We start from the raw sequence: 27,699 nt of genomic DNA on the forward strand, positions 1-27,699 counted from the left end.
CCCAGGCTGCCCAGACCTATTAGATCCAGGCAACAAAACATAGTAAGAGTTCACCAGTTACTACCTAAAAGAAACTCCAAAATGAACACTAACAGGAATATCATAGCCACAATCGAGTTTCAGTTGTCAAGGAAAAAAAGTACTATAAGCACCCAGAAAGAAAGAGGTCAAGTCCCAATCCATAGTCAAGATCACACAAGATTTATCAGCTACGACAGAGTGGAGAGCTTGGAATACAGTATTACAAAAAATACAAGATGAAGGATTACAATGAAAAATAATTTCCCCCGGAAAACTGAGTAAATCTGTCAGGGGGAAGAAAATGCATCTTTAATGAAATAGATAACTTCTAAGCATTCCTAATGAAAAGTGGAATAAGCATTTATATAGCATCTTTTGGGTGCCAGGCACTGTGCTAAACACTTTTTTCTTTTTTAATCTCATTTGATCCTTATAACAATCCTGGGAAGTAGGTGCGGTTTTTATCCCCATTTTACAGTTGAGTAAACTGAGGCACACAGATTCAGTGACTCGTCAGGGGTCATACGGCTGTAAGTGTCTGAGGCCAGCTTTGAACTCAAGTCTTTTCTATTTCAAGGCCCATCGCCAGCTGCCTCTAAAAAGACCAAAGCTGAGTAGAAACTTTGAAATACAAACACAAAATTAAAGGAACATGAAAGAAAATGATACAAGTGATCCTTAGAACCTTAATGTCATTAGAGTTTATAGAAATTAAATAAGACAGAAGGTCTGAAAGTGACTTTATGTTTTAGTGATCTTAAAAGAAGAAAGGAAAAAGAAGGAAAAGGGAATACACCAAAGCAATAGAGGGAAAGAAGTTTGGCGAACATTTTACTGAACTGGGAGCAACTCAGAAATATGACTGCCAAAGTTGTTTTTTCTTTTTAATTTATGTGTGAATCCCTTAGGCCAGTTGCATGGCTATGTTAAAAGGTGTCCAGAGGAGATTGTTCAAACAATAGCTTACTGAGCAAGACAAAGGAAAATGGTTGAAAAGATAATCTCAGAAAAGATTGAAGAAGAATCTCAAAAGTAATACAGTAAGAAAGTAAAAATTATAAACCAAAGGTACCAAAAAATATATTTTAGCAACTTGACAAGAACTAGCTACCAGGATTACTCAGAGCACTGAGAAAGCAAAAAGAGACTGAGGCTCAGGAAGAGCTTACGTGATTTGCTTAAGGTGACACAGGTGATAATATAGGTGCTGGAGTTGAATCTAGGCCTCTTAATCCAGCAATGATCAATTATCTGGAAGGGAAAAGGGGGGCATTGTTAAGAGCTTACCATGTACATAGTACTTTGGGGGATATAAATAGAAAGTAAGATAGTCTCTGTTCTCATGGAGTTCACATTCTAATTAAGGAGACAACATAAAAAGTTTCAACTGCCAGTCAGATGAAAAATCCCATGGTTCTTAGGGTACAGCAGCAAAGCAGATGGGAATAATAATGCATCTTCTTTAGTATTATTTCCACTGATAAAATCATAGCAGTTTCTGGTGTTGAGCCATTTGATAGTGCCAAGGACTTCAGTGTTAACTTTTTTGTCTGAGTCTGTAGCACCCACAGAGGCTAGGCTGATGGTCTAGTGAGCGTTGTTCTTCTCAAGGCTCTTAGATTTAGCATCCTGTGTTTTTTCTTTTGGGGTATGAAGAGAAGTGGTTTGACTACCTTGGCATATGTGCCTCCTTTTTGTCCTTCAGAGTTACCTGGCTGCTTCAGCTAGGTTGGCTTATCTGCCTCATAGGTGGCAGTCAGAGATGGTTCTCCTTTTCCCTTCTGGAAGTTGCCTCTCAGGTTGCTACTTGTTGGGCCTAGACTGGGAGCAGGAAAAATGGTCTTAAGAGTTGCTGCTATTCCTGGGACCCTCGGGTGGTGGTGGTGGTGGTGGTGGTGGTGGTGGTAATGGTGATAAGGGTAAGGACAGTAGATCCCCAGAGATTTTGTTCCCCTGAATGGGGAGCACCGCTTCCAGGCCTTCTGTCTTATTTATGCTGGGAGACTTGGACTTGAAGCAAGGCGAGTGGTCTGAGGGGCCCTGCTGTTCCCAAGGTTTTTGGGTTCAGGGTCCTGCTGGGCTATGGAATATTGTGTAGAAACCTGGGCATGATATTTAGTTTATTCCTAACCATTGACAGTTGTAATAAAATGATTTATCTGAAATACAAAGAGACATGTTTCTGCTACAGGCAGAAAGAATGAGTACTGGATTCAGAATCAGAAGACCTAAGTTTTGAATCTTGTTTCTTTACTTAGCTGAGGGCAGCTAATGACACAGTGGATAAACCACAAGGCCTGCAGGTGGACAGACCTGAATTCGAATTCGATTTCAGAAACTTATTAGCTGTTTGATCCAGGGCAAGACACTTAACCTCTGGCTACCTCAGTTTCCTCAATTGTAAAAAGGGAGTAATAATAGTACCCATCTCCCAGGGTGGTTGTGAGGATCATATGAGATATTTGTAAGTTGCTTAGCACAATGCCTGGCATGTTGTAACTATTTAATAAAAACTTGTTCCAATCCCCCCACCTCACCTCCTTTCTATTTACTATATTGTCACTTTTCTAGGCCCACTTTTCCCTTCTGTAAAATGTGTGGATCTCTAAGCTCCTGCATAGATCTAAATCCTCTTTTCTGATGTAATTACATGGTTTTGTTTCATTGAACACAAAGTTAAGTGCATACTTGCACTTTGCCCAAGTTGTGATACTGTGAACTTTAGAAAGCATGCCTGTTTAACCAAATCTTTAAACAAACTTGAATTTAATTTTTATTTTTAATTAAGACGATAGTATAGCAAGTAACTATTTAAAAACATAAGTCAGCTACATTCAGTGCATATTAGATACACACAAGAAATCTTTTTATTCATCAAATTCCATATGATGGGGCCGGTGTATTAGAGAGTTCACTATGTCCTGATTCTTTTATTTGATTCTTTTATTTCTTTTCTGGTCTTAATCTTTTCCCCATTTTCCTTTGCCTTACTCACTAGGCCAACCATTTCTAAGCATTGTTTTCTATAAGGGAAGCAAGATAACGCTAAACTTCTTTCCTGGGAGTCAGAGATTGTCAATTATGAAAGAGCTGCCAGAAAGAATTATGACTGAAACCCAAGTTGAAAATAAGTAGTATGTTCCATATCCTTAACATATATTTTTACAAATAGTTTCATTGATGCCTTTTGAGCAGTCACTTCCCACCCTCATTAGTGACAAAAAAAATAAGTAAAAGTACAGGTACCGTATTCTACAACATATACAATATTCTGTCCTAGTAGTTTCCCACCTCTCTGCCATTTGGGAGGAAATCTATTTCATTAGTTCTTCTCTAGGACATTGATTGATTTTTCCATTGCTTGGAATTCAACTTCAGTGGTCTTTTCATTTTGATTTGTGTAATTTTTAAAAACTGTAGACAGTGTGTATTGGAATGGTTATAATAGTAATAATAACTAGCAGTTACATAGTGCTTTAAGATTTGCAAAGCACTTTGTATATGTTATATCATTTGTTCTCACGATAACCCTGTAATATAGGTGCTTTTACTACTGATGAGGCCGAGGGAAGTTAAATGTTTTATTCAGGGTCACACAGCTAGTTAGTGACTGAAGAGGGATTCAAATTCAGGTCCTCCTTACTGCAAGTCCTACCCCCTATCTACTATGCCATCTAGTTGTCTGGTTGACCTAAATAGTAGCATTGTCTTAATATGTGAGAATATTGTGAAATCAAGAATAAGACTAAAACAAGGGGCCAAACGTTTGGAAGTAATTTTGAAATAAATAGTTGTTACAAGAAGAAGAGGATATTGTGTGGCTTGCCAGATCTGTTTTCATCAGTCTCCAAATTGCTTTCTCTGCATCCATTCTTTTCCCTTGCCAGTCCACACAGCTACCATATTTATAGCCTTTAAGCACAGGTTTGATTCTTTCACGCCTGCCTCTAGGATATAGTACAAACTTCTCTGTTTAACGTTCAAAGCTTTTCATGGTCTGACTTCAGTCTGTCTTCCCATACTAGTTGCGCACTGTCCCACATCAGGCATTTTGGGTTCCAACTATTATGCCGTGTTTTTCATTGAACATGTACTACATTTCATGCCTCACCTTTGTGCCTTTTGTAGGCTGTCTCCCATTTCCTTGCCTTTCCCTTTTGGAACTGCAGCTCAGTTCTTGTCTCTTCCTTAATGGTATCTTCAGTTATTACTTCCTTCTTCAAATCACTTTGCATTTATCTTATATAGACTGTATATTTTCTCACCTCTGAACATGTTGCATTCCCTCCAAAGAAATTAAGCTCTTTGAGGGTGGGAAATGCCTGTCCTTTGTATCCCTAGTATCTAGCACAGTGCTTGGCCCGGGGCAAGTGTGTAAAATAAATGCTTGTTGATTGATAGATACTCCGTTGCTCTGCTGATGATAGTGTCCTTTTGCATGCACAGAGGAGAAATGTAGTTAAGTCTACTGTCACATATTCTCATACCTTCTATTCTAACTTACCTCTTTTACCTTTAGTTTGTGCATTTAAGAGAAAAAATCCAGGTGTTCTTCTTTTGGACTTATTTGGATTAAAAATTAGTCACAAAAATCTTAGCATTATTTCATGCATGGAGCACTGTTTGGTTTCTAAATGCTTTCTTTACAACTACCAGGTGAGGTAGATAATGAATCTAAGTGAGGCTCAGTATTGGATAAGTGACTTGCCTATAGTTATATGGCCCAGTTAATATGTATCTAGCACATTTTGATGCCTGGTTAGTTGAGAGTTAAGCATCAGACCCTGGTCTTTAAAAAAAAAAAAAAAACTTCTCAGAAGAACTGAATTTCTGAGGCCTGACTGAGACTTTTCTAGGTTTTTCTGACCCTGGGTAAGTAACTTTTATAAAGCTCTTTTATATAAACATGGTATAAATGGGAGCTTTTATTCTTAGAGTATATGCAGTATGCTTTTAATGTATGATAGAAAAACACTTTAGTAGAGAGAATACTGGATTGAGTCAGTCTTGTCACCAGTACCTTAACCTATTGACCTTGAATAAATCACTAACTTCTCTGAGCCTCAGTTTTTAAAAAAAATTTTATCTGTAAAATGGTATACTACTTAATGCATTGCCTACTTCGAAGTTTTACTAGGATTGTTAAGTGAGAATAACATGTGAGGAGGAATGTCATGTATTGCAAAGAGTACTGGATTTGAAAGCAGAGGGCCTAGTTTCAGATTCTAGCTTTTATGACTATAGGCAAGTAATTTAACCTCTCTTGGCTTCAGTTTCTTCATCTGTAAAAATAGAGGCTTTAGACTAAATATTCTCTAGGGCCCTTTCCATCTAAAAATGCTATGATCCTCTTTGAGAATACTTTGAAACCAATGGAGATATACTACCAGGAAGCTTTTTTATTTTAATAATTATCAGCTCTTGTTCATGCCCTTGGAGCAGAGTATTAGCATGAAGAATAAGAAACAGACTTACTGCCTATTGTGTTTGGTTTAAGCTAATATAAAAATTAATTTACGTTAGCTGAGTGCACATCTTACAGAAAATGATGCAGAATCATTCAGAGTGTCAAGGCAAAACTATACCATTTACCAGATTTTCAGTAGTTGGTTGATTCTAGTATTTTTGATGAGAAATTAATGTTTGCTTTTATGTTTTCATGTTTTCTGCAGTGAAACAATCAGGGATGGAGACACGTTCTCAGAGAATGTACAGTTCAGGAGAGAGGATATTCCTTTGGATGTCTGTCTTTGTAAATCCAACTTAAGACTTGAAAATAATGTGGAAGATCACACTCAAACATGTAGGAAATCCTTGAGTGAATCTCGTATTCACCTGGATAGGTCTTTACATTCTACTTTGTCTTCAGTATCTCTCCATAGTATTCTTCAGGAAGCAGTAGATGAACTCGAGCAAAGTTCTGGCAATTTAAATACAACATTGCTACCAGAAATGGACACAAGTTCTCCAGAACCATCTCTCACAGACCAGGAATTATACAACTCCTTCCATTTCTGGAGGACTCCTCTACCTGAAATAGATCTAGATCTTGAGCTTGAGCTTGAACAAGATAGTGAGAAAACGTTAGATCCAGAGAGTCCAGAAGGAGCGCCAGAAGTTACTATACCAGATTCTCCAAGTATTACTATGGCTACCCGAAAGGAACTTGAAGAAATGATAGAAAATCTTGAGCCCCACGTTGATGATCCTGATGTTAAAGGTATGATAAGTCTACCATGTTAAGCACTTTTATCTCCTTTCTTAAAATGCTTGTTTTAACTACTGTTTTCTGATTGTTTTCCTTTGAAAACAGTTGGTCTGCATTTGGAGGAAAAATTGGTTTGATCAAATTAATGAATCAAAAGTAGTTTTTTTTCCTAAATATTTATCACAAAAGTCATTATTCCCAGGAAATATTTTTAGTGAGGTTTAATTATATGCATTATCTGCCTTGTATATTTTTTGGTACTCATGTGAAATACCTCTGAAATTTTCCTGGCAGCAATAAATAGAATGCTATGTATCTAGGAAACTCCAAATCCTCATGCTTGCATGAATTTTTCCATTTTGTTTTAGGTTTCATTGTGCTAAAAATTAAAATGGCAATGATTCAGTCTTCCTTTTGATGAAAGAAGGGCCAGTGAAGCTGCAATCAGCTCCTTTCCTGAAAATCTCATAAACAGTGTTCCAAGAGGATCACTGTTTTTTTTTTTATAGGAGAATCATTTAGTTTCCTGCATCTTTACATTTTACCAAGCTTCCTGCTTTGTGTAAGGTACCGTGCTAGGTGGATTCAAAGACCAAAATGAAAAATAATACCCGACTTGCAAGGAGTTTGAGTTCTTTTGTAGGGTTATAACATGTCCATAGATGAAATATGAGGCAATTAGAAGATTGAGATAGCATTAACAATTAGAGGATCAGGAAAGGTATTTTCTTGTAGAGGTAGTACTTCATGTAAGCCTTGAAAGCAGATTAGGATTCTAAGAGGTAGAGGCAAGGAGGAAACACATTCTAGGCATTGGTGACAACTTGTGCAAAGGAATGCAAATGGGAGGCTGACTCTCCACTTCAGGGAACAACTAATAAACCACTCATAACGTGGGGGAAAGGAGGCAAATATAAGAAGTCTACAAACATAAGTTAGGAAGACCTGAGCTCACATCCGACCTCAGATGGTACCCTTGTGACCCTGGGCAAGTCACTTAACCCTCATTGCCTCAGTTCCTCATCTGTAAAATAAGCTGGAGAAGGAAATGGCAAACCGCTCCAGATCTTTGCCAAGAAAACCCCACATGGGTTTATGAAGAATCAGACACCACTGAAACAACTGAAGAACAGCAGCAGCAGCAGCAACAGAAACAGGTACTATTGAGAAGGAAAGGCCTTTAAATGTTAGGCTAAGGAGTTTGTATTTTAACATAGAGCCACTGAAGATTTTTGAGTAGAGGAGTGACATGATCAGACCTACACCTTAAGAAAGACTATTTTGGCAGTTGTGTAGAGGATGGATAGGAGAGGGGAGAGGCTGTGAAAGCAGGGTGACCAATTGTTCTAGGCGAGAGGTGAATGGGAGGACAGGAGATTTGAAGGTAGAACCAACAAGCCTCAGTAATTGATAAGACATGGGCAAGGTAGGAAGAGGCAAGGATGACTTGGCGATTATAGATATGTCTGACTGGAAGGATGGTGCTCTTGCTATTTGTCCTTCATTATCAAAGAGGACCATGACGTCAGGAAGTTGATGCCATGACGTGTAAGTGAATTGGATTTAAGGGATGGAAGGCTGTGCCAAGTCACCAGCCACACTTTCACCTCTGGAACCATCTGGGTCCAGTAGGAAGATATAGATCAAGATGACTGGAGATGGCCCCTATGGTGCTCTTAATAGATATAGGGAAGCTGGAAGACTGTTCCAAACACCCCATCACTTCCCCCTCCCTCTCAGTAAAAGGCCTTCGCTTCATGAGTTCCCTTTCATCCCCAGTTCCACACATTGTATTACCTCAGCGTCATCCCATAAATTTCTCCTCATTTTCTTCAGACTTAGAAGATGGGCTTACTCTTTTCCTTACCAATACCATCCTCCCCACCTAAACACTTTTTTGCCTTTAATTGTATCTCATCCTATCTCTTCTAAGAACTTTCTTTTTCAAATGTCCCCTCTCTCTGCCTAATTTTCAACCTCTCATTTTTGATTGGTTCCTTTTCTAAAACCTTTAAACATGCCCAAATCTTGTCCATCTTTAAAGAAAACTTCCTCTTGACCTTACTATTCCCTCAAACCATTATCTTTTGTCCCTTTGACAAACAAATGTATATAAAAAGCTAACCCTCCATTTTCTCACCTACTCACTTCTAAACAGATTGCAATATGGCTTACTACTTTCTCTTCTATGAGTTTTTGTGACATTGGATAGAGCTCTGGGACTACAGTCAGGAAGTATCTTCTGGAGTTAAAATCTTGTCTCAAACACTTCCTAGCTGCGTGACCCTGGGCAAGTCACTTAATCTGTTTGCCTCAGTTTCATCATTTGTAAAAATGGGCTGGAGGAGGAAATGGCAAACCACTCCAGTAGCTCTGCCAAGAAAATCCCAAATGGGGTCATGAAAAGTTGGACATGATTGAACAACAACACTCTTTCCAAATGGCTTCCCATGGATTTAGCTGTCAGCTCTATGCATGCATAAGAAGTCTACAAACATAGGTCAGGAAGACCTGAGCTCACATCCGACCTCAGACGGTAGCCTTGTGACCCTGGGCAAGTCACTTAACCCTCATTGCCTCAGTTCCTCATCTGAGGACTACTCTTAAATCTATATATGCAGCCCTCCAGTCCCAGTCTCCAGTTAACTGCTAGACATTTCCACCCCAATATCCCATCAGCATCTCAAAACCAACATATCTAAAATAGAATTAGTTATCTTTGCCAGCCATACCCAACCCTCACAGCTTTCTTATTTTTCTTCCGGGCATAACCATTCCTCTAGTCACCAAGGTTCATAGCTTAGGTATTCTCCTCATTTGATTAGCCATCAAGTTTTGTCAATTCCACCTCTGCAATGTCTGTCCCAGTGGTCCACTTCTCTCTTACACCACAACCACCGTGTTCCAGACTTTTATCACCACTGTGTTATTCCTCTGCTGAAAAGATTGCAGTTAACTCCATATTGTCTTTATGATAAACTCTAAATTCCTCTGGTATTTTGAGCACCTCTTAGCTTATAGCCAATTTTTCCAGGCTGATTATACAGGTGGCACAGGAGATGGAGTGCCAGGCCTACATTTAGGAAAATTCTTCCCAAGTTTAAATCTGGCCTTAGATATATACTAGCCGTGTGACCCTGGGAGAGTCATTTAACGTTGTTAGCCTCAGTTTCCTCATCTATAAAATGAGCTGGAGAAGGAAATGGCACACCACTCCAGTATCTTTGCCAAAAAAGCCCTAAATGGGGTCACAGAATCAGACTCAACCGAAATGACACCACTACCACCCCAGCAAAAATAGATCAGGAACTTACAGTCCAGCTAAACTGAGCCACTTGCTGTTCCTCATAGGGAAAATTCTATTTCCTATCATTTCTGTAGTTTCTCCTTCCTCATCTCTACTTTTTTAAAACCCCAGCTTTCTTCAAGGTTCAGCTCAAGTGCTGCTACTTTCAAGAGGAAATTCTAGACCTGTGCACTGCTACCCCCAATTTGTACTAGAAATGACAAAACAAAAGTGTCTAAAACCTGTTTGCTTTTGCAAGGTTGTAAAATGTATGTTTTGTAAGTATCCTGTATTTACTTAACTGTGAACATGTTATTTCCCCAGTAGAAAGTAAGCTCTTTAAGGGCAGAGAGTTCTATATTTGTATCCTTAGTACCCTGCATAATATCTGGCAAATAGTGGGCATTGTAATGAATGAATGCTTGTTCATTGATTGACTTTTGGTGAAGGTTAGATTTATTGGGGGAGTGGAGAATAATTTCCGTTTTGGACATAGTAACCTTGAGATTAGACATCTAGGTGGAGATGACTCGCAGGGAGTTAGCAATATGGGACCAGAGTTCTGGTAGAAGATTAGAATTGGATATATAGATTTAGGAGTCATATTCAGAGAGATGACATATGTGAACCAACGGGAGTAGACAAGATTGCCAAAGTAGAGAGTATAGAGAGAGAAGATGAGCCAGGACAGAACCTTGAAACAGGGAACACCCACCATTTCAGGGTGGGAGATTGATGATGGTCCAGCTAGGGAATGATCAGGCAGATAGATAAAGAACCTTGAGAGAGTAGTCTCATGGATGCCAGGGTAGGAAAAATACCGTCCAGGAAGGAGGAGGGATGGGAAGTGGGGGTAGTCACCGGTTTCAAAAGGTTGGAGGAAGGATCATTGGTGTGAGCAGTAAAAAAGATTGTTGATAACCTTGAAGAGAGTATTTTCAGTTTAATTATAAGGTGTTAAGAAATAAATGGAAAATGAAGAAGTATAGGCATTTAGTATAGATAGTAAGATTGTGTTTGCCTGATCTCTTGCATATCTAATCAGAAGAGCTTTAAGATAAGAAAAGATATGTATATCCATTAAGCTACTTACCCTTGAGAGTTACCACATGAAAGAAGACTAGCAAGAAATCCAGGTCACAGGAAAGAAAAAGCTCAAGAGGAACTAGTGATACAAAGAGGCAAATTTTGACTCATCCGTACCATTGAGACATCCTGTTGGTTAGATGAAACCCATGACTGGAATCTAAGGAAATCCAAGAACTAGAAGGGGAAAACATGGTGGAGTGCATTTGAGTGAAGACAAACAGAAGCAATTTTGTCATCAGTGTGTGTTACACACACCACCTGGAGAGGAAGGAAAAATAGTTCAAAGTTTGGGGAATTTCACAAGCCTGATAAAATGGTATATACAGTTAGTAATGGTATATTTCAGTTATTCAGCCATTAGTAGGTAGTACCGTCTGCCAGAAGTGGAGCAGATATAATAGCTTCTTGCCTTAAGGAAACACATGACAGATTAATCTAGGAGGGATGGGAAACTCTAAAGAATGAAATTCTGAAAACACAAAGGCAAATAATTCCAGCTAGAAATAAAAATAGGAGTTTATGAAGTAGCTGATGTGAATGTCACCAAACAGAAGATGGAAGCATGAGCAGGTAACAGATGTATGTAAGTGTGGTAGGAATAGAAATAAAAATAGCTAATATTTATATATCACTTAGTAAGTGCCAGACATGTGCTAAGCACTTTACAAATATTATCTCATTTGATCTTCACAGCAATCCTGGGAGGTAGGTACTATTATTATCCCCATTTTACAGATGAGGCGACTAAAATCAAATAGATTTGATCATGCATCTATAAGCATCTGAGTTCAAATTTTGAACCTACGTCGTCCTTATTCCTAGTACCACCTAGCTGCCCCTGTAATAATGTCAGGAACAGAACTAAGGACAACAAAAATGTTGTTTGTTTTTTTAGCTATATTGAGGGAAAAGGAAGGATCAAAGAAAGGACTGCTGCCTGGGATGGATGGGACACTGATAATTGACACGAAAGAAGGTAGACCTGCTTAATTCTTACTATGTTTTTGTTTTTTCTGCCAAAGAAAATGACTTTTGTACTAGAAATGGCAGAACAAAAATGCCTAAAAGGGAATTGGTAACCAAGATAAATAAGAAAATAGTTAAAGTAACACCTCACTCCACATGAATCACATCCCCGAATACTGAAAAAATTTGTGGATGTGATTGCCGTGCTACTGTTGATAGTATTTGAAAGATCATGGAAAATGAGAAACATATATTACTAGACTGGAGAAGATCAAATGTAGGCTTGATCTTTAAAAAGAAAATAGAAATGAAAAATAGAATCCACATACTAAAAGTCATTGTTTTTGACTTCAGTTCCTTGACAAAATCTTTAATGAGTCATGAAAGAGATAGTGAATATCTTTAAAAAGGAAGCAAGAGTAACAAAGAACCAATGTAACTTCATCAAGGGTAAATCATGCCATACTAAATTTATTTCTTTTTTTTGACAGGGTTGCTCAGCTGTCAGTGGAATATTATAAATATTAGTGTAATGTGGCAGATTCAAAAAAAAGCCAGTGCAGTTTTAGAGTACAGTAAGAGAGAAGCGTTCAGGGATAAGGAAATGATAATTCCTCAGTGCTCCTGTCAGACTACATCCAGAGTATTGTGTTTAGTTATGAGCAGCCTAATTTAGGGAAGGACATTGATAAGCTGAAAAGTGTTAAGAGCCTTGGATCTGTGCTGTGTTTGGATTGCATATTTAGCTTGGAAAAAAGACAACTTGGGAGGCTTGACGGATGTCTTCAAATATTTGAGGCACTGTTAATGTGAAAGATTAGACTTTTCTTTTTGAATCCTATGAGGCAGAACCAGAAGCAATGGGTGTGAATTGCAAAGAAGCAATTAGGCTTATTAACAGAAGGAACAATTTCTTAACAATGAGAGGTGTCAAAAAGTAGAATGGGCTGTCACAGGAGGTAATGGTTTTCTGTTTCTTGGAAATCTTAAGGCAGAGGTTGTGTGTTCTCATTAGCTATAGTAGTGGGGTTTGAGTTAGACTAGATGACTGCTGAGGTCCCTTCCAGCTCTGAAATTTTATAGGTGATTCTAGAAACTTTTCTATAAAAGTTAGGAGAAATCACTTTAAATCATGGTAAAAAAAAATTTCTTCTCCAGATTTCCAGGTTATTTTGACAGTTTTCACATGATACCAGTTTAGAGTTAGTATGGCAGGGAGGGATAGAGTTCTGGGCTTGGAGGCAAGAAGACCGAAGTTCAGCAGTCAGCTCTGATACTAGCTAGATGACTCCTGCACAAGTCACTCAAGCGTTATATTGAGGCAACCCCTGGAAACTTAGTACAGAAGTCACAGAGAGGTTGTGATTGACACAAAAATCACAGGTGCTTGGCATAGTCACATAATAGACCAGTTTAGAATTCATCAGAGAGACTTTATCCCAGAATTTCAGAGCTGGAAGTGTCCTCAGGAGCCATCTAGTTCAAACCATATATCTGAAATGGAACCCTTCTTCCACTACATCTAACAAGTGATTGTCAAACTTGAAGACTTTCAGTGAAAGGACTGACACCTGGTTTTTATCTTAATCAGCTCCCATATTTTAGTGGTAACTGCATCAGATTTTTTAAAAAACATTTTTAGTTTATTCCTTTTTGCCTTTACCTCCTCTACTTTTCCTAGCACATCTGAACCCTTCTCTCCCCTCCGCCACTCCCCTCCAGAGAGCCATCTTGTATAACAAGAAAAAAGTGGGGGGGGGGGTGCGGAATAGCAAATTAACTAGTACATAGAAAGTCTGATATTATCTGTGGTGTTTCAAACCCACATCCCCCACCTTTGAAAAGAAGAGGAGGGAGGTACCTTTTCTTACCTCTTTTTAGGGCCAGGCTTGGTCATAATAATTGCTCAAATTCAGTTTTAGTGGTTCTAGTGCTGTTCTCTCCATTTACAATGCTGTAATCATGGTGCTCGTTCTTTCCTTGCTTCTGCGTTCTTCATTTTGCCTCAGTTCATGTGACTCTTCCCATGCCTGTCCTTAGTATCCATATGTCCCATTTCTTTCAGTGCAGTCATATTCTACTATATTCATGTGCCACAACTTGTTCAACCATTTCTTAAGTGATGGGCATTGACTTTGTTTCCAGATCTTTGCTACTGCAGAAAGTGTTGCTCCAAGTATTTTGGTGTATGTAGGGCTTTTGTTATCACCATTGACTTTTACTAGGAGTAAATGCCTTGTAAAAGAATGAATCTCTTTATTATTGAGTCACTTATACAAGTTTTCCAAGTTTACATTTGAAAAACATTAAATGTTGTTGCATTTATTTTGTTTTCATTTACAGACTATTTCTTAAGTTCTGCTAACTCTCATCAGGAAGCTGTGGAACAAACAATTGTTTCTGGAATATGCTTTCCAGTTTCTAGGATGCATTTTAATTGATATTCAGAGGGGAAAGTACCTCTAAGAACAAACTATAAGATTTAACTAAGAGAGGATTAATAAACTGAATATCCAATTAAAATATTAAAAAACTAAATAGCCTAGTATAAGTATACAAGAGGAAATTCTGAAAATTTAAGAAGTGGATGAATTGGAAAACAAGGCTATAGAACTCATAAATCCAAAGGCCAGTTTTTGAAGAGAATAAGAAAGTTAATAAACTTTTAGCCAACTTGATTTTAAAAAGGAAAATCCCATTGAATTTAAAAACCAACAACAGTTAAACTTAGAACAGAAATGAAAAGAGTGAACAGAACCTACTGTAAAGTATCTACAAGCAGAACTGAAATTTGAAAACAAATACAAAATTTTCCACAGAAATACAAAATGCCCAGATTAACAAAACAAAGACCTGAAATAATCCAGTCACAAAGAAATCAAACTAGCTGTAAAGGAACTACCTCCCTCCCCATCGAAAAAAACCCAGAAACTTGTCCAGTTTTTACAGTATGGTTTTTTTTTTAAGTTCTTAAAGAACAGCTCATCTTTATTACATAAATTATTCTCTCATAAATTATTCAAAAATTGAGAAAGGAAACACTTCATCAAACTTCCTTTATGAAATACAGCTTTAATTAATAAACCAAGGAAGAAAAAAGTAAAAAGACCAATAACATTAATTTATATAGATTAAAAAGTTTAAAGAAAAGTCCTAGAGCAATTTATCAAAAAAATCATTCACTTTCATCAAGTTGAATTTATACCAAGGTTGCAAGGATGGTTCAAACCTTAGGAAAATGCTTAACGTAATCATTTAAACCAATAATATCCCATACTAAAACATTTTAGAAAGATTTTCTATGAGATGGTGATTTCACAATCTTCCTTGGTAATATACTTAATAATCTTCATGTTTCCTGCATATATTTTACTCAGATTCTTCCTGCTGCAATTTAAAATTTATCATTTTTGAGGTGCTATCTTTCACTTTCTCTGATAACCTACTCTGAGAATGATGTTTTCTTTTCCCATTATTCAACTTGTTTGAAAAGTCCTAGTGCATTTTTAAGCTTTTAAAGTTTAAACACCTTCTGTTAAATTGAGACCTATTATCACTTTCCTTTTCAAATTCAAAAATATCATTTTGTGGAAGGATGAATAAGGTCGTATTGAATGTGAAACTGATTGAAACTTGACAAGACCAGTCATTCCAAGTATTATATTATAGTATTATATTTTGGAGGTGATGAGTGGTAGAAGTTGCTGAATTACTATTATCAGAAGTTGAGGCTGTGTCCTTTGAAGATCATTTTGTTGTAACTGCTGGTTTTACGTGAGCTTTAAGTCACTCGTAACTCAAAAATACTTTCTCCTCTCTGTCTTTGTGAGGATGGTATACACACTCCATCTTTTTTGCCTCAAGTAGCTTCTGCCTTATTCAGACGGAGATATTTTAAAACATAGACTGTCTCCTTGGTTGATTTTTTTACTACGTAGTCGATAAATATTGCTTCAAAGAAAGCTTTTCTTGGCATCCATGCATGTACTTTACTAAACTACTGGTGACCACTTACCCGGGGAACCCAGTTGAAACATCAAAAATGTACTTCTTGTTCAAGATTTCTCTTTACCCACTACTCTCTTCCCAACTCTCCATATAGATCTAGTTGGAATTCTAATTAGGAAATACTTTCTGTCATGCTATCTGCTTTCCAAAGAAATGTTGGTACAAAGCTGTAATAAAAGAAAAATTTCATTCTAATCATTAGATCCTCCCTTTCCTAGTATCAGTGATATCATTTTAGTGAAATAGAAATGTCTCATGAGGTCTAGAATGGAGTATTCTTGTCATGATATATCTTTCCTTAGTTGATATTAGAAACTGTTCCAACCAGGTAAGGAAGATAATGACACTATAAATGAAGAAGGGGAAAGTTATAGAGGATAGGTGCAAATACAGATTCTTCTTTCAAACCTTGTAAAGCAAATTGGAAACCTCACTAGTGCTTTGGGCAGTCATCTGGAGACCCTGCCACTTAAAATGCCTCTTTTGATGCAGGGGCTGAGCAGTTCATTTCTATTCAACCTGTTCTTGGTGTAGGACCTACTGTGTTCAAAAGCACTGTACTAGGTGATCCTTAGGGAGAAAGCTTAGATTAGTCATGATATGTACACAAACTAGAATATATACAAGTACAGGAATATATCATTCATAATAAGAAGCTACATTGTTAAGGAAATTATTACCAGATTTTTACATTTAAATGACAGAAGCATTCACCAAATTTTTTTCAAAAAGTACCAGTTCGGCTTATATAAAGAGGGCTGTGGTCTCAATTCTAATCGATCAGCCTTTATGATATAGAAATGCTAGCTATTATTGTGGAGTGTAATTCACATTAGTGTAGGTGGAGGAAAACTAAGACTTTACAGGTAGATGGAGAAGTAGCTGATAAGTTTCTGTGTGAGCAAGTTTTAAGATTGGTTATGGTGGAGGAAAGGTATACTCACTGATAAGTCTTTGGGCCAATAGTTCCTGGGGGGAGAATGGATAATGCTTGCTAACAACACCAACAATAATAGCTTTTATATGTGCTTTGAGATTTACAAGCACTGTAAAAATATTATCTTGTTTTGTGCCCACAACAACCTGTAGAGGTAGGTACTATTGCTATCCCCATTCTATAGAAGAAGAAACTGAGGTGGCTAGAGGTTAGAGGACTTGCCCCCAGAGTTACAGACTCCTTAAGTGTCTGAGGTACGATTTCAGCTTGGGTCTAGGACCACCAGGTCCCACACTGTACATGGTACCACTAACAAAATGTTAGGCCTGCTTAGGAATGATATTTTAAACAAATGGAAAATTACTTTTGTCTGTCCTCATACTTTTTATTGTTATTATTCCTAAATAACTGCACTGGGAATACTCTGTTGAGCTGATAGAAGCAGAGAAGAGCAACTAGCACAATGAGGCGGGGCACATCTAAAGGGTTGAGACTTTATAGCTTGGTCAGCCTGCAGCTGAAAAGAGATTATATAAGGGTTCAATCTAGAAGGATCCCCCTGGCAGTGGGCAGCAGAGGTGGGCTTCAAACCCCTACCCTCCAATTCCATTGTTCTTCCCATTGTACCGTGTTGCCTGTTCTAATATTAGGCTGTATGGTCAGGATAACTGGATATCCACCATCCGAGCACCCAACCGCGAGACGTTTTCTTTGTATAGCACAGGTCCCTGGATATGGTCTTTACCAGAAAGAATACTCTATAGCTGAACTCCAAGGCACTCAGAACATCCTCCAGCTCAGCCATACCTCACCAGGCAGCAAAGTCCTACAAGATAGGGGCATATTGGAAATGATGGACAGGAGAGAAACCCTTTAGGTGTGTGATCAGGCATGATCATCTACCCTGCCTCCTCTTTCATCAAGCCAAAGGAGCTGCTGGTTACCTGGTTATTTACAATAGCTTGATCACAATAGGAGAGTGCGTTGCGTTTAACCCTCAAAGCTTCATATACTCTATTTTTTCACACTCCTCTACCGCTGTCAGTCACTAAGCATTTATTAAGTGCTTACTTTGTACCAGGAACCATGCTAAGACATGGAGATACAGCTGAAAGGAAAAATTACAAAATCCCTGCCTCCAAGGAATTCACATTCTAATGGGGAAGACCATATGCAAATAACTAGGTATATTAAAGATATGTGGAGAGTGGGTGGGAAGTAATCTCAGAAGGGAAGACACTACCAGCTGAGGGATATGGAAAGGCCTCTATGGAAGGTAGTATTTCATTTGAATCTTGAAAGAAGCCAACAATGCAAAGGCACTGAGACCGGAGGAGTGTGAATAAGGAACAAATAGGTCTGTGTAGCAGGGTCATTGAGTGGTGGTGGTGGCAGTGTTAAGTATAAGAAAACTGAAAATGTAATAATGGGCCAGATTATAAAGTTTTACATTCCAGAGAACTTTATATTGGATCCTAGAGATAATAGGGGAGACACTGTAGTATATAGGAGGGTTATGGTTAAACCTGAAATTGAGGAGAATCACTGGCAACTGAGTAAAGGAGGGATTGGAGTGGACACTTAATCCAAGAAGACCAGTGGTTTAGTCCAGAGGGTCAACAAACTATAGATAGGGATTGGATGCCATCTGCTAAAAACTTTTTTTTATTGAAGCTTTTTTGTGGTTGGAAATGTAAACAAACATTTTTAGCTCATGGGCCATATAGAAACAGGCAGAGGGCCAATGGACTGCATTTGGCCGATTTCCCATGAAGGTTGAGAAGCAATGAGGACTTAACCTAGAGGTGGTGGCTGCGTGAGTAAAAAGAAAAGGATAGATGCAAGATATGTCATGCAAGCAGAAACAATAAAATTTCATAACAGGTTGGATATGTCTAGTGATACAGAATAAAAAGTCAAATATGACACCAAGGTACTGGGACTGGGAAGGATGGTAGTGTTTTTGACTTCAAATAGGGAAGTTTGGAGATTTGAGGAAAATAGGAGTTTGAGGTGCTTAAAGGACATCTATTTCTTTGGGAAACAACTCCCTATTGGACAAGAAATACTGGGAAAGCTGGAAAGGAGTTTGGCAGTAATTAGGTTTAGACTAATATCTTGCACAATATACCACAATAAATCCAAATAGATACATAACTCGAATGTAAAAGGTCACTATTAGTATGTGCCTACTAGGAAACAAGTCATACAAAGAAGACATAAAATTTTATCCAAAAATTTCTGATGGGTATGTTAATTTAAAAGGTTTGAGAGACCTAGTTTCTGGGTAATTTAATCATTTTATTAATAAAGCCAGCAGGTTATTAATAAAAGGATGGTCATTTGGCTGGCTGTCTCAGACCAAAGACAATCATGGTGGTAAACTCACAGTTTATATACCCTTAGGTGTTCACTGTGGGGCTGAGTGTGACCCTTGGACATAGAAATTATCTCTCTATTCAGACTACTCCAGCCTTGGGCTACCTAGACAAAAGCATCTATCTCCACCCCTAGCTTGAGTAGAAGACAGTGGGTTTCCCCACTTTAGATTTAGGTCTCACCAAAAGAGAGTTAATGCAGTCTCATTAGCCATAATGTCCTGAAGATGATTGAACTTTTTAAAAATCAGAACTTTGGAAAAAGGGGAGAGCTCTGAACTTCCCCAAGATATTAGTTATCAATCATCATTTCTCACATGGGAAAAGATTCCTTTTTGCTTCATCTTTGGTGATCCCCGAGGCTCATAAAGAATATAAATAAGGTGGAAAAAGAAGAGCAGGTTTCAAGGGTAGTTCCCTGGTCCACCTGTGATTCCTCATTGATAAAGGAGTCAACAGTGGATGTTTGCAGTTTTTCCCCAGGAGATAGAATAATTATTACTCCATAAATTACAGTATTCAGAAGTACCTGTACTTTCTGACAATTTTATTTGAAATTCCACATTTCAGCAATGTTTTTCAGACATCCTGACAAGATAAATTATGAAGAAAAATACAGAATACTTGCCTGGCCATCATCCCTAACATACAAGCTACCTCCTTGTTACATATTTAACTTTTACAATAGCATAACAAGTGAGGAATGATCAGTCTTGGGAGTTTAGGAACCTCAGAGCTCATCTTATCTAATACTTCAGTACCTTTAGGTCTTAGTTTTCCCCAACATTTACAAAAACTGGCATTTTAAGATGTTTTATAGGCATCTTAAATTCAACATTTCCAAAACAATTCACTGTCCTATGTACTATTATTTATCCCCAAACCCTCTTCCCTTCCTCACTTCCATTTCTATTGAAATCATCCTTTCATTCACTCAGGTTCTCAGCCCCCTTTTTACCTTTTATATCCATTCAATTGCCAAGGCTTAGTGATTCTACCTCCTTCATAACAGCACTCATCTCTGCCCATTTCTCAGCTTAAAAGAACTACCACCCTAGTTCAGGACAACTGCAGCAATTTCCTAATTGGCCTCTCTGTAGTTTCAGACTCTTTCGTTAACAATCCATCTTCCACCTAGCAGCTAAATTGATAATCTTAAAGCATAGGACTACTCAAGAAAGAAGTTCCAGGGGCTCTTCTAATTGCCTCTAAGATAAAAATAGAAATTCTTCTGTTTTAAAGTTCATCACAGTCACTATAGCTATTGCCTATTATTCTAGGCTGATTACACATTATTTTCTATACCGCTCCATTCCCCTTCCCTCATACACTGTATCCTAGCCAAACTGGCATGCATACTGTTCCTGTGTTATATTCCCTGTCCCAGATGTGTGTGTTTGCAGTCTTTCCCTCCCCTCCCCCACTTCTATCCTGATCTCCGAGTTACTAATGCTCTCATGCCTGGGAATTACTTTATATCTATTTATCTATGTAAATCTGTTTACTGATCCTTTTGCTGCCTTTTGTCAGATAAATTCCTTGAAGGCAGTGACTGTTTCATTTTCGTATCAGTATCCCCAGTGCCTTGGTATGCTTGTGGGATGTATAAGTGAACAAAACTTGAGTTTCCCTTAATCTGATAATCTAATGTGTTCCATTCCTTTTGGAAAAATAAGGAAGTATTATAATTTTCGGTATAAAAAAGTGACTAACAAGTAAGACTTTCACAAATTTCTCTGAATTTATTTTTCCCTCATTTATCATCAGTACTGGAAGCTAAGATAGGACAATTTAGTTCTTAGCAACAAGTAAAGATTTTAATAATAGCTGTTTCTATAGGTACAAAAATTTTAAAATTCAAGAGGTACTTTACATACATTTTTTCATTTGCAGACAGGGTATGTATTTTCTCTTCATCTTCTTCCCAAGGAATTAAAGTTTTGGGGTATTTGTTGAAGTCAACTCAGTCTCATTGGTTCTGGTTTTCCAGGAAATAATTGGATGAAACTAATAAATGATGGTCCTTTGTGACCATTTACTACATACGTTCAAGGAATCAAGGTTCCAGGTGAAATACTACAGTTTTTGTATAGCTGTTGACCAACACTATGGGGAAGGTAGTTGCCTCACTTTGTAAAACATATAACACCTTGACACTTCCTATATTGCAATATGGGGAAATTCACCCCAGAAAAAGGGTAAAGGTCATAGAATAATCTAGGGGGAAATATTTGCTACTAATATTTCCCCAAAGAAAGTATGGCTGAATACCACGTCTTTCCAAAAAAATGTTTGGCATTTTAAATTTAATTTATGATGATATTTAACTTTACCCTAAACATTTGTATTAGGGACCCTGTGGAATAGTTGATAGAACATTAGGCTTGGAGACAGAAAGACCTGGGTTTGAAATCTGCCTCCTTGAGTTAGCAGTTTGACGAAGAGCAAGTCACTTATCTACGCTGAGCTTCAGTTTTCTCATCTTTGAAATAGAAATAATAGTTGCTGTAGTAACTTAATTGCTTGTTGGTTGGTTGATTTAAATTCAGTTATGTATTTTACAACCTTTTAGTACTCTTAATTAGTGTCAACTGTCATTGTCTATTTTCCTTTCTTTTTAAAGTACTTTATTAAAATTCAGGAAAAAAATAATCAAAATAAAAAGAAAGTGATTAATGGAAAAGTATCTCAAACATCTGAATAGTCTTTTGAATTTTAAGAATTATTTATGCACATATGTAGCATAGATGTAGATGTCTGTCATAATAAAGAACTCCACCAATTCAGATGGCAACCCATCTTATTATAAGAATAGATAAGTCCCAAAGAACTTCCTGAGACACGTGGAGGCTCAGTGACTTGCCCAGAGTCACACAGCTGTCAACTGCCAAAGGCATGATGTGAACACAAATCTTTTTGACTAGGACTCAAGTATATACTGTACCACAAGTCTCTAAGAATGATTCACTTTTCAAAAATGTTGTAGATTTCTTGTCACTTCAGACCTTGTTAGTTATTTAGTTGGTGCTATTTTTGTATCATGTATCATGTTTTACTCAATATAAGATGGAGCATGTATTTGGTTTTTGCAAACATACATTCATTTTAAGTACACAAAACTGACACATCTATTCTACAGAAAAGAATGGCAGATGTACATCTTAAGGGCATTCAATGGGGGGCCTTTTTATCCTGTTTTAGTAGAGTTTATAGGTTTGTGGTTATGTTTTTGTTTTTTTGCATATTTAAGCAATGATATTTGGAAATTAACTGAAAATGTTTATTCAGCCAGTGTATTGGGTATTTTTATAGTAGAAAGGAAAAGCTGCTATATAATTCTCTGCAACATATTTTTCTCAGAAATAAGATTCAAAGTGTTTTCTGTGTTTATTAAGACTGATGAGACCCCATATTAACAAATTGGCACTTAGTTTGGGAACAAAATAGCAAACTCTTGATTCAGGGCTATCTAGAATTAGATATGCCCTTTAGATTAGAAGTTCTTGATATAAGGGTTTCTCTGGATTTCTTTAGGAACAATATTTCTGTATTTTGTTGTGGCAATTCTGTTTTGAAAGATACTTAATAGGCACTGAACACCTGCCAAATTTGGATTTTTGAGTCAGAGACTGGGAAAAAGGAATTGTTTGTTATTATAACCTGTACCTTCAGGGAACTTAAGATGTATGACTAAGAGATTTCAACCCATCACTCCCCACTGCCATCTCTATATTGCCAATACTGATTGGGCAAATTAAGTTTTAGCCTCCAGATTTGGTAGAGGCATCATTGCCAGTCCATTCTGTTACCCACAAATGCTATTTAGAATTAGCAAAATCCAGGAAATAATGTTCAATTCAGAATTGAGAACTGACATCAAGTGCTGGTTTTGAAAAAAAAAAAAAAAAGGATATCACTGTTTGTGTCATAGGTGAAACCTGGTGTGCTTGTTTACAAATTATAACTTCTCCGTATCTCTACAATAAAAGGGCCAGAACATGTAAACAAATAATGTAAGGCTAGCTACTTTGCCTTTCCTTAAATTAGTATGAAAAAATTTTCCTGAAGTCTTTTTTTTTTATATTTTTGGCACTCTAGTAGATTTCCTCCAACCCTTCTCCCACCCTACGCCAAAAAAAATATGTTAAGGATTGCTCCCTGAACATTTAATCTCTTTTGGGATACTATCTTCATTTTTTATGCCCCTTACAGATAAGTTTTTATCCAGCATTATAGACAGTGGCTATATAAGAGGGACATTATATTCGAGGTACAAGAGGTACTTACTGATTTCTCTTTTGTCACAAATCAAGAAAACCTCTTTGTATGGAACTACCCATTATTTACTACAAAAAGAGAAAAGAAAAAGCAATTTCAGAAGTTAACTTGGATGAAATAAGGAATGTTTAAATGTTAAATGAATGAATGTATGACTATAACCACCACCAAGAATCTATGTAATTACCATTGTTTTATATTGGCAGGATTTGTGTGACTGCTCATCTGCTAAAATGGCTTAGTAAGTAAGCCTTGTTGGTTACATTTGATTCATATGCTACCAAAACAGTTAACTTTTACTGAATTTGCTTCTTTAATAAACCAAAGACTCCTTCTACAACTTTGTAGCATTTGTCTGTTTATACTAACACAAAATAATGTTTAGAAGTAGTTAAACTTTTAATCTGTCCCATGAAAACATGTTAGTTTGTATCTACTTTTATTTTGAGGGACTAATAATTGAATTATCAGAATAGAAAATTTTCAGCTTCTGTTTGACTGTTAATGTTAAAAGTACAAATATCAAGTGAAATGTGACTAAATTTATACATTTTCTTTTGGGGCAAGATAATTTCTTTTGCTCACATTCATTGTGTTTTCTTTCTTTCTTTCTTTCTTTTTTTTTTTTTTTTGTATGCTAGCACAAGTAGAAGTATTGTCTGCTGCACTCCGAGCCACCAGTATGGACACTCAGGAAGAGAAGTTGGTCAGCTTAGACAGGGAAGATAATTTACAAGATGAAATCCTCATAAAAGAGCTACGGAATTGTAAAATAAATCAAGATGAACCTGTGCCTTTAATCAGCGATAGTGTTGAGGTAACAGATTATTTGTTACATTAGAATAGTTTGAATAATCAACATTAGGCTGTATGGGGAATAGCTGTAGCTAAAATCTGTAGTCAAGAGAGATATCCATCCTTTTGTTGCTGATTCTTCAGTTTTCCATACGTATCGAGTAGAAGTAATCATTCTCACCACATTCTGTCTTTGTAACATCAGCATCATGTTGAGTGCTTCAGAAGTTAGATCCCAGCCCTGTCTACATGACCATTTAGTAGCCTCAATGTTAATGTAGCTCACTGCAGTGAAATAGTCTTACTGGAAACAAAGCCCTTTATAAAGAAAAAAAAATTAACTCTTTCCTTTTCTTTTTGGAGAGGCGCTTTGTTTCTGATCGGACCATTTCACTGCAGCAAGCAGCACAGTATCTGAGCAGGAGAAGATCGGGACTTGAGGCCATGTTGCGGAGGGCCAGTGACATTATCTGGACTCTGGAGTGTGAGGGTGGGTACAATTAATAGCATCATCTTTGGTTTGTACTTGTAGCTAAACCTTTGTAATCATTGCCCAGTTCCTTATGTCCCACCCCTCCTCCTTATCACGCATACCAATGTGTATGTATGTGTGTGTTATATGTATGTACCAGACATACCTTATTTGTATAGTGGGGCACAGAACTCTCTTTGATTCTATCAACTGCCCCATCCAAAGAGTCATTTTATTACTAGGACACTTAGAAAGAGGATTGTGGGGTGGGGTGGCATCCAACACTTTCAGGAGAGGGTTCATACAGTCAGAGTGAAATTCTATTCTTTTGGTTAAATCACATTAAGCATAGTCATATAAATAATGCCCCCAAAATAAACTCCTCTGCATTTGGTATTATTGTAGATGGGGACAGTATGATAGCTTATTCTTATTTAAGGAAAGCTTTTGTTGTTGTTTCGCTTTATTAAAATGTATGAACCAAAAATGTGTCAGTGAGCATGGAGAAAGCCAGAGGGCTATTAGCAGTAACATCTTACGTCCTCTGTAATTGCAGATTGAAAACATGAACCTTTTTATAGATGCTGTTTTATGGTCTAACTCAGAATATTGGTTGTATTTCAAAAATAATCTCCATTCTAAATTTTAAATGTATGTGACTTTTTTTAGAACTAATTGGTTACATATATTTAATAACCTGTGTGTTTCACATAAGGTTGTTCAGAAAGTTTTATTTGACATAGGGAAAAAATACCAGAGAGGTTTAAGATATTTTACTGTCTGAATTTGCACTGGGGGGAGGGGAGGTGAGGGGAGGAGAAGTGCAGTGAACAGGGGTGAATAAAAATGATACTTTACAGTGTGTGTTGTAAATAAATCTTTTGGCAGCTTTAAAGGTAAGGATATCATTAAGACATTTAAATGAAGAAAATATCTAGACACACAACAGACTTTTCTTTAAGTAGATCTTTTTTTCTAAACAGAGTATGGATTCAGCTATTAATTACCTGCCTAATGATTCAGACTTGAGCACTGATAGTTTTAGCCCTGAAGAGGAAAGAAAATCTAAAGTACAAGTAAGTAATAGAATGCCCTTGAATGTTCACTTGTGTCTTATCTATTCTTGTTTCTTTTCTTAACCTATATTCATTGAGTGATTTTCTTAGCTCATTTTGAATACATGTACAGATAGTCACTAATTCTAATTGTGCTTTAAATTTTTTTGCTTTTCCAAGCTTAAAACTTTCTTTTATTATTATGGCTTCCATTTTGTTTCGTTTGGGTGTTATTTTCATCTTTTGATAAGATAGTTCATTTGTTATTAAATACTTTTAGTCTGATATTAGTCTTATGTCATGAATAATATTATTTTAAGATAATTTGTATATTCTTTTATCTTGTGAATAGTAGACTAGATTTTTAGAAACTATTTGAGAAAATGTTATTATCTTTTTTCTTTCTTATATTAGGATGTCGTGCCTCAGGCATTGTTGGACCAGTACTTATCTATGACTGATCCCTCTCGTGCACAGACCGTTGACACTGAGATTGCTAAACACTGTGCATATAGCCTTCCAGGTGTGGCACTTACACTTGGCAGGCAGAACTGGCACTGCCTGAGAGAGACTTATGAGACTCTTGCATCAGATATGCAGGTGGGTAAAAGATTTTAATTAAGTTAAAGATAAGCATAAGGTTTTTGTTCTTTTTCTGGAATTTTTTTAAAATTAAAGAACTCATGAAATTTTATCTAATGCTTCAAGAAGCATGACCTTTAAGATGCCTGAAACATTTGGAGATCCTGAACTCCAAAAAACTTTTTGCCTCCTTCTGAGTCATACATAGTTAGGCTTCATTATTTTGTTCAAAGTATTTTGAGTTATCCTGAACAAAGATATACAAGCAATTCTCAATTTTATGAATCATTTTTATTCCGAAAGTTGATTTGTAAGTTGGTCATTTGGAACTACCAAAATATTTTCTCATAGAAATAATACTATAAATGATGTTAAGGTTTTCAGACTATCCCACAAAAGCCTATTTTATCTGCAATGTATCTGAGTAGTAATATATCTAATTCTATCCCAAATTTTGGTTCCTGAGACCCAGAGGGCTGTGCAACTAAGAAAGGAGAAAGAAAAATATTCTCAAGTTTTAGTAAAAGAATAAAATGAGGTAGAATTTTAGTAGGGGGTAGAGCAGAGATTCTTTTGGACATTGAAAACTACCATGTAGACAAGCCAAACCTTCTTGAGAGCCTATCTACTTCCCCTTAAATTTATGCTTCCCATAAATTCTTTCCCTTCTCCCCATTTTAGGCCACAGATTTTGTAAAATTTCTCAGTTCTTTAGCATTGGCTTCCATAGCAGTGCTAATAGGAGTTCTTAGGTGGGTTAGGGTATTTCTATTCTGGGGAGAATGAATTATTCTAAAACCACTTATCATTGACAGGGAGATTTTTCTTTTATTCGCTACTGTGCTACTATACTGGCACAGATAATGGAAAATTGATTGTAGTAATATCCTGGCAGTTTTATTCAGATTTCAAATTTTGTCATAATGGACATTTTAATTTAAATTTAATTTCATACACCATTAAAGATTAAGTACTCAGTAATTTATTTACTAATGCAGTTATTTATGTTTTTGCAGTGGAAAGTTCGGAGGACATTAGCATTCTCTATCCATGAGCTTGCAGTAATACTTGGAGACCAATTGACAGCTGCAGATCTGGTTCCAATTTTCAATGGGTTTTTAAAGGACCTTGATGAAGTCAGGATAGGGGTCCTAAAACACTTACATGATTTTCTGAAGGTAAGTTTTACATTTATTTTGCCATAGATGCCCACTAAAGTTAAGGCAGCCAGCCTTTCTACTCCATGTTAAAACAGTGGTTTACCATTGAGTTTCTAGTGGATCCTTCCATCTGTAAAACACTCTGATAGACGAATTTGGGTCACAGTGCTAAGTGATACCATCACACAGTTTGTGCTAGTTAGTATTTTGCGGGATCCCCAACAAAAGGCTTATGTTCAAATAACAAATTTCTTTTAGCTTCATTCAAATGGCTCATATTTACGTAGCACTTTGTTTGCAAAGCTTTCTACACATCTCATTTTACGTGTGCATTACAATTAGTGATATGTCAGATCACACTGTTTATTCTAATATTTATGGTGATTGAACCATGATAAGCTGTGGTACTAAATTTCCATAATTTATGCACAGTAATGTATAGCTTACAGTTCTAGAAACTACCA

The 27,699-nt window shown here is 36.9% G+C and overlaps 1 protein-coding gene across 4 annotated transcripts in view; it reads left to right on the plus strand.

Moving 5' to 3' along the window:
* PPP4R1 (protein phosphatase 4 regulatory subunit 1) overlaps positions 1-27,699 on the plus strand; it is a 79,374-nt gene that overhangs the window by 42,291 nt on the left and 9,384 nt on the right. For 3 of the 4 annotated variants that reach the window (XM_036760116.1, XM_036760124.1, XM_036760142.1), the window contains 6 exons: positions 5,694-6,241; positions 11,500-11,580; positions 23,813-23,988; positions 25,422-25,514; positions 25,908-26,093; positions 27,092-27,253. In XM_036760116.1, the coding sequence (XP_036616011.1) occupies positions 5,694-6,241; positions 11,500-11,580; positions 23,813-23,988; positions 25,422-25,514; positions 25,908-26,093; positions 27,092-27,253 (1,246 nt within the window). The remainder of the gene's footprint in view (positions 1-5,693; positions 6,242-11,499; positions 11,581-23,812; positions 23,989-25,421; positions 25,515-25,907; positions 26,094-27,091; positions 27,254-27,699) is intronic. The other variant, XM_036760133.1, reaches the window with a different exon arrangement.

Source organism: Trichosurus vulpecula, chromosome 1 (genome assembly GCF_011100635.1).
Source record: "Trichosurus vulpecula isolate mTriVul1 chromosome 1, mTriVul1.pri, whole genome shotgun sequence".
Taxonomy (NCBI): domain Eukaryota; kingdom Metazoa; phylum Chordata; class Mammalia; order Diprotodontia; family Phalangeridae; genus Trichosurus; species Trichosurus vulpecula.